At 42.6% G+C, this 10024-nt stretch overlaps 1 protein-coding gene across 3 annotated transcripts; it reads right to left on the bottom strand.

Moving 5' to 3' along the window:
- Positions 1 to 720: 720 nt before the first annotated feature.
- MTX3 (metaxin 3) lies at positions 721 to 9533 on the bottom strand. Of its 3 annotated transcripts, none has more exons than XM_075726605.1 (9): positions 9453 to 9533; positions 8868 to 8937; positions 7345 to 7421; positions 5720 to 5812; positions 4489 to 4671; positions 4265 to 4341; positions 3238 to 3395; positions 2732 to 2820; positions 721 to 1309 (listed from the first exon to the last, which is right to left on the bottom strand). In XM_075726605.1, the coding sequence occupies exons 1-9, from the start codon at positions 9531 to 9533 to the stop codon at positions 1199 to 1201; spliced, it is 939 nt and encodes a 312-aa protein (XP_075582720.1). In that variant the 3' UTR covers positions 721 to 1198. The 3 variants fall into 3 exon arrangements, with proteins under 3 accessions (XP_075582720.1, XP_075582721.1, XP_075582719.1); XM_075726604.1 differs by lacking the exon at positions 721 to 1309 and adding an exon at positions 2343 to 2510; XM_075726606.1 differs by lacking the exon at positions 2732 to 2820 and having other exon boundaries at positions 1251 to 1309.
- Positions 9534 to 10024: the final 491 nt, after the last annotated feature.

The following is a 10024-nucleotide window of genomic DNA, read 5'->3' as shown; positions in this document are numbered from 1 at the left end:
TTTTGGCCAATCTCCTTGACTAATTCTCTTTACACCCACTCATGAAGCATCTGCCGGTACGTTGCCAGTAGAGAATTACAGCATCTCTCTTGTAACGGAATTGCTTTGGGTCCCTAGAACTGGCAACGCTGCTGCTAAGAGGAAATGTAATGAGACGTCAGTCCCTTAATTAAACAGAAGAAATATGCACTGCACTGTATTCCATTTTGCAGAGGTAAAAGAACTCCAAACTAGGCTGTCAAACAACAAAAATTTGGACGTTTTTCAGTTTTTGAATGAACTGTAGTGCTTATAAAAAAAAAAAGACAAAACTAATTAAGAGGCATCTGTGACAAATTTAAAAGCCTCCATCAGCTTTCTTATAAAGCCCTAACCAGTTCCTTTCAATCCAGAGCAGCAGTATGTTTGCTAGTCAGTCTCTTGTCCTGACAAGAGCTCATCAAACCTCGCCATCTCACTACCAGTCCTCTGTGATTTTGACTTCACAGTTCTGCAGCATGTGGTATTACCCTTGTGCACAGGTTAAGCCTGTTTCATGCAGGACTAATACCAGGTACCTGTGAAACATTAGTATTGTACATCACTGCAGTCCCCACAGCGCACACACTTTTCAACAATCTGCCTCCAAGTACAACATGACAAGCTTTCAAAAATACAAGCAACCTTAAAAAGCAAGACCCAAGAGCTCATGAAAGTACAATAAAAAATATTTACCTTCCTCTCATTGCTCTTCATTTCTCAGCTGCCATGAAGGGCAACATTTCATTTTTTCCCCAATGTTGCAACTGGACTTTGTAATTTTCAGACAGATATAAAAGTATACTCACGCACATACAGTAGCATGATTACAGTAAAATCAAAAGCCACAAAATAAAGTAATGGTGAACATTCCATAAGTGGAATTTTAACTTTTGGTCAACAGTTCTGCTAGGCTAAAGGCAAAAATATGCTGTACAAAATCACTTTAACATCTGTATGAATAAGCCTCGTTTACTTTAGCCTCAGCTTAGTGCGGTCAGCCCGAGCTATGCGATTTCTTAAAGAGAACAGGTAGACAGGAGATTGCAAAGCTGTATTTCTTCCCTATTTGTACCCATTACCAGATTCTTCCCTTGCAAAACAACATTCATGTGAAAAAATTTACTGTGACGCTCAGAAGAGTTGAAGGCAAACACATGTGTATGGGCAACAAAAGCTGTCAAGGTGACAAAAGATTCAATGGACTGCTTTGTTCTCCACCTGCAGCAAGCTTGAGCGTTGTTAGCTTTCGAGGGGGATGCTGAGGACTCTTACGAAGGTTGTCGTCCATCTGCAGAGAAATAACGAGAGCCGGATCTGGCAAACCATAGAATATAAATTATATGATATTTGTCAGGCTGCCATCATTAATGCTGGTTTGGGGTATTTTTTACCCTGTTATTTCAGGCCCAGCCAAAACTGATGCCTTGGTTCCTTTCCACTCCCAAATATCTGCTTGTGTTAAAGCAGCTATTCATTCCATTAGCATAGGTGCATCAAACTCAGGGCAAATAGGTGTGCCCCTGCTCAAATCATTTTGTCAAGACTGCTGAAGAAAGCAACATTGCTACCTTCTCCAGGAGGTCAAAGTTTCCATTTTGTACAATAGCCAAACACTGCTAGAAAGCAGATTGAAAGTCAAACTGCTAACATCAATGGATGCTTTTCAATGTTCAGAACCTTGCAAGAACAAATCTTTTTCAAATTAGAAGTATTCTGGAGGTGCTGTGTGAATTCAGATTAGTTACAGATTTCAAAAAGTATTTAATAAAGAACTTGTGGTAAGACCTTTTCAAAGACAGGTTAAAATTAATCTCTGAATATAAAAATTTTACATTTTCATAGGAAATCAATCTCATGCCCTGTGCATAGTGAGGTATCAAAGAGTCTAGTTACTACAGAATAAACAGAAGCACAGAAGACAGCACAGGGGAGATCTCCAGAGGTTGTCTAGTCCATCCCATTTCCTCAAGGTAGGATCAGCTTTACCTAAATCATGCCTGACAAATGTCTCTGTAACCCATTCTTTAAAGCTTCCACAGCCACACTCCAATATCACAAAGAGGAGATACAATCAATACCTAATGCTACAGAAGCTGATCATAATTAATGACCTATTTCATACACTGATCTGTTTCACGAAGAACTGCCCTCTACCCTTCCAGTTGAAGTGTTCTGTCTGCATCAGAAGACTAATTCTTCACAAGTATTTTTCACACAAGTTGTATAGCTTTTGATAGGTGCTGAGTGACAGCCTTGGAAACAAAGAATATAAAGAAATAAAAGCTAGACGTAGAACAAGCAGGAGAAACAGTGACTGTAGGTTAGTGACTACAACATTCAGGTAGGAGCAAGGAGAGCTGGTGATTGTTCTTAACTTGCAGGACCATTTCTGAGTTTTGATCAATACATTTGCCTCCTCCTTTGCTGGAATGTACGCTTGCAGAAAGACACCCTTCTTTTGTTGGTATGCACACTTGCAAGACAATGTTCTTTTGATTGCAATAAAAATACTTTTTAAGTACAAGGCTTCATTAATTATTCCTTTCAAATGACATAATATTCTTCCTGCCTCTCTACACAAAGTAACTCACTAGAAAAAGAAGCAATTAAAATAAAATGTCCATTGTACAGTTGCAGTTGCCATGCAAGAATATCTGTGAACAAGTAACCACAACGAAGCAGGAAAATTAGAGACTGAAGCAAAAGTAACCTTTTCAATCAAGTTGGATTCCTTATTTACAAGCTGTGTGAGTTTCTGCAGATTAGCATCTGCTGTATCCTGTCCAGCCGGAGAATGGCCTGGAGAGTGAAGGTAGAAAGATGAAGAGTGAAAAGGTATTTTAAAAAGCTTTTAAATCCTTAAAAGATAAACCCACATTGGAGAGAAACTCCATGCAGTATTTTTATCCTAAGAAGAATTTAGGCAGAAAAGCCATTCCATGTGAGAAAAACAGAAGCACTAAGCATGAACCACAGCATGGATACAGGTGCATTTTGCCAATGCTTGACAGAGTGTAAAACTGAGAATTAACCCTTGCTTTTAATTTTCAATACTTTCTGCGTAACTTTGCAAGCTTCTCTACCTGTAATTTCCCCACAGAAGCTCCAGCATAAACTACATAAAATCTAATTCTGCCTTGGTTCACAGATGGAAACCTGGAGTCCTAATCCAAACAAGATTATACCTGACAAAAACAGGAAAAGAAAACAGCTTACCTGAGACAGTTAACCTGAAGTAGCAAGTTAAAATATCATCACAGAATCGACACATATTGGGAAGCTGTTTCAAATGCTCTTGTAATTGTACTCTGGGGAAACACACTTTGTAAATTGGTGCAAGGAAACCAAACACAAAGGCATCCAAGGTAGTAGGCCTGAAAAGAGTGACAAAACAAAAAAAAGACCCGAAGTGACTGATATAAGACATTAAAGACCTTTACAACACAACCATTTTCTATGTATGTCAAACACAACTCAGGACAGAACACAGTCAGCTCTTCTGGCATTCCATCTTTTCATATCAATCTGGTAAATGCTTTGTACAGAGTACAGACTATTGACCGATTTCAGCCCCTCTGAACTAGATACATGCTGGCAAGCTGAAACAGTAACTTCAGCATTAAAATCCAGACATGCTGTCACGTACGCTGGTAAACAAGCCACTCTAAAACACATTTCTGGCACCACAAAAGCCAAGGTGTATGCCAGGGGACCAGGATCCTCTTGCATGAAGTGGTCCAACAGCTAAAGGAACAGATCATCCTTTTTAGGACCTGTTGGCAGATGTTGTTGGCAGTATCTGCTTCTTGCTCTGTACACATACCACAGGAAGAGGAGTGTTCCCAGACCTACACCCTCCTCCCATGACGGCAGTCGTAACACCTCAGGCTTAAAGCATTTCTTCTACATACAAGCACAGGTGACATTCAGTGGCTAGAAAAGCATTCTCTAGTGCTACACTAATTCATCAAGCACCCCCCATTTTCTTAGCAGCTGTGGGCAGCACCTGCCTCTCTGTGGAAAAATGTAGGATAAGGGAGACACCACATTGCCTTAGTCCAAAGATGATGTTTGTGCCCCGTTTGCTCATTCAGATTTATCTGAAAAGCAGAGTGTGAGACATGATTCTATGAAACCACTGTGCAGCACTTTTAACATTCTGTCAGGTTAAAAAGTGTTCACAGAGTCATGTGGTATCTGTTTTATTAATCATTTAAAAAAAAAAAAAAAAAACCACACTCACGTATCTCCAAAGAAAAACTGAGATGTTCCCAATCTCTTCGACAGGAGATTTAGGCACTCCTTGGCATCCCTGTATATCTGATGAGACACAAGACTGTCTAAGAGCCCTAGGTGTAGCAAGGCTAGCATGCACAGCATTGTTCAGCATTTGACAGTGTGCTAAACTGTTCCAGTTCTTGTCTTTGACAGCACCAACTTACAAATTCTTTACTACATAACACATACCTGTGCTTCCACTTCAGTGAGACTGTAGAGTGGAGGCCCACCCCTGGTCAGCAAGATCCTGTTCAGCGCTTCCCTGGACATCTTTCCAGGCAGATACAAACTCAGGGGGAAGGGAATCCTTGAGGCAAACCATGGCTTTGTCACACAGCAGTAATTTTCAGCCTCAACCCAGAAAGTGTGCAGCTGTATCAACATAGGAAGAATATGACTGAAATTTGAGTAAGAATAGCAGACTTCTCTTGAAAGTCTGATGTGTACGATCTCTGTCAGAGAAGCAGAAGCACTAGGAATTATTGTAATTTAAGGCAGCCATGCTCCACAAAGGATTATACTTTGAGTGTAGGAGTATGTAATTAAGGCAACAGCTACCTTCCACGTAAAGAAAAACAACAAAGGTATTACTTAGACCTGTACACATGTGCATAAAATTACATACTCACTCATGTTTATGTATGTGTGTATATATATACACACTCAAACACACACGCTGTACATAGAAAATATATTGCAAAAAAAGTTGCAGACATACAGATCAGGTTTGAACTTTTTAGAATTTTTTTAAAATTGTATATAAATCTTAAAATAAAAGATATTATGAAATGATTAATTCGAAACCTTGTGGGTCAGCTGAAGAGGCTAGCCTATGATATCATCTGGTCAGAATATTTTTTCCTGTACGAACTGAAGCCAAAGTCATTCAAGAGAACCACTGTCCCGAGATTTTTAGGGCTCTAACATACTTACACTAAATTCGTGACAGCATGTGGCCATGTGTTACTTAGAACCGAAAAATGAAACTACTGATGGGTATTTTGATTTCTCAAAGGTTCTAACCAAAGAGTTCAAAAAGCTTTCACAGTTGTACACCCCATATCAGACACACATATTTTACTCAAAGCTTTTTCAAAAGATTCAAATGAAACAAAAACTGGCCAGAATAAGCTGTTTTCAGGACACTGTTTCCCAAAAAGTATCTAAAAGAAAAAACATTCATAGGTGCCCTTTTAAAAGGCCTTTCATAAATTCAGTATCATTACTTCACACGCCACAAACACACACTTCTTCCCTTTTCAAAAGTTGCTAGGCACTATTTCCAAAATTGGACTAACAAAGCCAATACATTCCAGCCAGAACTATGGCTGAGAGACTTCAATGTCTCTCATGTTACGCACCTCTTGTAGCATTCACTTGCAAAAATTCTGACCATTATAAAGTATTTCCCAATACTTACCAGAGCAGGAAGCAGTTTCTCTTCAAGTAGTGCAATATATGCCAGTGTATCAGCTCCTTGCTTTGCAGACAATTCATAATCAGCGTTGTATTTCTACGAATTAAAAAAAAACAACCCATACTACAAATAGTGTTACACAGAACGTTCCAAAAAGACAACCCATGCAACCGGAAGTTGCTTCAAACTTAACAGCTATCAAGTTATTAAATATAACAACATTTTGCAGGACAGAAAGCATGCATGTACTAGAATTTCTTTCCTTCTGCACACCTCCTTGCATCTCCCTTTTCCACCTTCCCATTCTTAGATTTTTGTGCCCTCCTATTGCCAAAATAACTCTTGTGCCTCCTTCCCATTGCTTTCCAAGCAACTGTCCAGTGATAGAGAGGTAATTTTTCAGTACTTAGGGCTGTAGCAAACCTCTGGCAAGTCCCCATCTTTATTTTTGAAGAAGCATCTGGCACTTCAGCTGGTGTAAGCGTAAAAAAAAAAGGCAAGCATTCCCATCTTTTGCTTTTAATTACCGTTCTAAAAGTTTAGAAATTGGATGCTAATGATATAAGGGACCAAATGCACAGCTAAATTAATGCAGTTACAGCTGCCTGAGCTTTTAATTCTTAGACAGAATCCTTTTAAGGTACATTAAAAGGGTTGGTAAGTTTTTTGGGGGGAGAGGAGATTCGCTTTATTAGTTTAGAAACAAAGGGTCAGTGCTGACCCTTATTTTTAGATATCTGAAAAGCAAGCATGCTATTTTTATACTTGAACTCAAAGAGGGTTTTTTTCCCCAGCATTAAGGAATCTTTGGTGTTCGAATGGCTACGAAACTTCTGAATTCTAAAATCCCATCTGAAATGTGCCGTTTTCAGATTCTGTTTTTCTCCCCACAAAGATTTACAGTTTCACTAACACAGCATTCATCAGATCATCTTCTAGGCTAGGCAGGAACCGAATTTCTAATGTAAAAGCAGAATAGTGGGCCAGCAGACTGTCTTAAGAAATAAAAAGATGATACCATGCTTTATTAGACATCTTCATACTTTGTGAAAAGAAGAAATGGTATAGCTTTATTCTTTGTGAATAGAACATTAAGAGATCTGCAAAAGGCAAGCCAGAGTTGACTATGCAATAACACGATGCGCATCAAGAAATGCTTGCAGACATTTTTACGCTACAAGCTATAGAAAAACTACGCAGATTAAAAACAATGCTGTATGTACTATCCTTCAAAAAAGAGCACTGGGAGATGATTACCCATTTAAGCAGTTAAAACCATGCTTCCCAAACTGTGATATCCTAGGTCTGCAAAGCCATAATGACATTAAAATTGTTATAATTAAAAGCAGAGTGCTCAGTGAGAAACTCCTCAATTAAGGCCAGTTTGTTGTCCTTTTCAATGAACAGTTTTCTTGTGCCTATTTTTAAATCTTTCACATGACTAACAATCAAACTTTCAAAGAGCAATCTATAATCCACCATTTTGCAATTCTCATCCATGTATGAAGAACAGGAAAGCACTGGGTCTGAACTGAGTTCCAGGTTTTCAGAAGTCTGTATTGATGTATACAGGGGACATACAGAGTCACTACAAGGCAGAAAAAACAAATCTTTTGAAAGAGACCTACCTGCTTTCTTAGGAAGCTTAGTATTTTTGCTGGCTGAGAAATAACAATGTCTTCTGATATCAGGACTGGCACTTCTCCTAGAAGGCATAAATAATACTGTCAACAATTTATATCGATGAGTTCTAACATAACTAGAAAGCCATCAGTCACTTCATCTGCTTTCTTTTTCTCCATAGCATGCTCCGATATCCCTAACATGCACACATAAACTAAGCTTTACACAGCAGGGTAGTTCCACCAAGGTCACAAATACATTTAGCGTATTGTGGCCTTACGTATAACAACACATAAAAAAGGGCCCACATCAAATCAGACTGAAGCCAATGTCTTCTGCTATGTATCTGATACTTTAAGAACCAGGCTACTTGTCTGGATTTCAGACCTTAAAATGAAAACTTCAACTCAGTCCAACTGTCCTCTCAACTCATTCACCTCTGGGCCTTTCCTCTCCAATTTTTCCCTGCTCTTCCCCTCCATATCCATTTTAACCACAAGTTTTCTCTAGCCTTACTACAACCCCTGCCCAAGCTGCCACTGCATAACCATGAACTATTCCAGAACCAAATAATTCTTTTCTGCCAGAAGCTAACGGGTCAGCCTTTACTCATCAGATTGCAGGATCTGCAATACTGTAGAGTATAAAATCTCTATAACAGGACCTATCTTAGAGGATGTTCACAACAAGAAAGCCACTGAACTTTTGGCAATTATACCCAGCTAGTTCTTGGTATTTTCTACTAACAGAAAACAATACACTGAAAAGCAAGAGTCGAAGGCGCAACTTTTGTGTGGATACAGTAATGCCTAAACCGATGACGTAGTAAGTGTAAATAGCAGAGTACTTTAACCCTGCAGTGATTTTACTTCTCTGGAATACACCAAGACAATAACTTAAATGCTGAGCAAACAGATAAGCAACAAGCAGAAGTATCCAACATGAAAAAGTCCTCTCTGATACCTTATCTTCAACTTCTCTGGCAACTAGGTTGTTAGCCACCTTTTTTGAGTCAACATCTCTAACGCAGCACAGTACTAAACATCCCAGCTGGTGCAGGTTACACTCTTTGAGGCTCACATTCCACTTCCAACTGTACCAGCCCATTAAATTATGTATAATTAAAGAACGCTATTTTCATACACAAGTCTAGTTACTATCATTATAAATATGCAAAGCGTAGAAAGCTTAAAAATTTGCTTTCACTATACCATCAATTTAGAGTGCCTGACAGAAACAGGTATGTACGTGGCACCACTGCTTTGTTGACTGTCCGCTGCTTCACCCATACACATTTTAATAAAGTGTTCTTTGAGGCACTTTATTAATGTCTTCCATTATTTTATTCCCACAAATTCATCACACTTGATCATGTGAAGTCATTCACCGATGTACTGTGAAAGCAGGTAGCCTTCCTGAGGCGCGTTATGAACACAAAACCAAAGCACACTGAGAAACAACACAGAAACTGGAACCCGTTTTTACAACATGGCTATGAGGAAAAGAATAAAAAATGCAAAGAAGGTACCTTTCGGAGCTCTCCAAGAGCTACTTATAGTATTCACTGTCAGGGGAGCACCGGAAAATTTGGCGTAAGCCTGCAATAAAGATTGCGGGGAAAAAAATGCAGTCAGTATGCGTAAGGGAAGTCTAAGACCGCACTTTAAAAGTTGTTTTAAACAGCTTTCCCAATCGGCGGCTAGGAAATGCCGCCCGTTAATGCCGAGGCAGGCAGCCCCCGGGAAGGCACGACCCTCGCAGAAGGCAGCAGCCCTGCCCGCGGCTCGGCGGGGGAGGGACGCGGCGGCCCGCGGCTCCCCGCGGGGAGAGAGCCAGCGGCCGCGCCGCCCTGCCAGGCCCCGCCGCGGGCCCCACCGCCGTCGCCTCCCGCCTCCCGCCCCCCGCCGAGCACGGCGGCAGCGGCGGCGAGGCCCTGGCCCGGCACAGGCCCGGCCTCGGGGCGACGAGGGCGGAGGCGCCCCTCGGCGGCAGCGCCGCCTCTCCCGGGGGGAAGCACCCCACGGACAGCCGTGCCGGCGGCAGGCAAGTCCCGGGGCGCCGTCCCTCCCTCTTCCCCTCCCTCCCGGGGCGGGTGGCAGCCGCCGGCCGTTACCATGACGGTTAGAGACTCCGGGTGCACGGACGGCAGCCCCCAGTCGCCTCCCCAGCAGCTCAGCTCCATGGGAGCCGCCATCTTGTCCGCCGTCCGCGCCGGCCCGGGAAGCGCGGCGCTGCTGCCCTCGCATGGCGGCGCCCGAGCGCCCCCGGCCGCGCCTCGGGGAGGGAGAAGGCAGCGAGGGGCGGGCGCGCCTGAGGGGCCGGCGCCGTCCCCCGGGCCCGGGTGGCCGGGAGGCGGCGGGGGGTGCCGCCGAAGGGTGCCGTGCTGCCGGCGGGCTGCCTGCTGGCGAAGCTGCCCGGGGGCGAGGCCGCTGGAGGCGTCGCTGAGGGGAAGGGGCGGCGGCGGCCCGAAGCCGTTGCCCTGTGAGGGGACGCGCCGCCCGCCCCGAGGCACCGATTTACCCGTGAAACACGGCGGCTCACGCTGCCGCATTGCTGAACCCCAGCTCTCTGGCGCTGTTACTACACACGAAGTTGTGAGTTTCCACAGGAGCAAAACATTTGTCTTTCGATCAAATGCGAAGAGCGGTCGTCAGCAATTTGGCTTTAAAAGTAAGGAACTCTGAT

Source organism: Pelecanus crispus, chromosome Z (assembly GCF_030463565.1).
Source record: "Pelecanus crispus isolate bPelCri1 chromosome Z, bPelCri1.pri, whole genome shotgun sequence".
Taxonomy (NCBI): domain Eukaryota; kingdom Metazoa; phylum Chordata; class Aves; order Pelecaniformes; family Pelecanidae; genus Pelecanus; species Pelecanus crispus.
The sequence above is the reverse complement of the archived record's forward strand: the minus strand, read 5'-3'. Positions and strand labels throughout refer to the sequence as shown.

Excerpts from the sequence above, each read along its gene's own strand:
- MTX3 (XM_075726604.1), bottom strand. The coding sequence starts at position 9,533 with ATGGCGGCTCCCATGGAGCTGAGCTGCTGGGGAGGCGACTGGGGGCTG. Across the intron at positions 4,672-5,719 it reads AGAAACTGCTTCCTGCTCTG|CTGCACACTTTCTGGGTTGA; the intron begins GTAAGTATTGGG and ends ATGTTGATACAG. Across the intron at positions 4,342-4,488 it reads TCACTGAAGTGGAAGCACAG|ATATACAGGGATGCCAAGGA; the intron begins GTATGTGTTATG and ends GTGTCTCATCAG.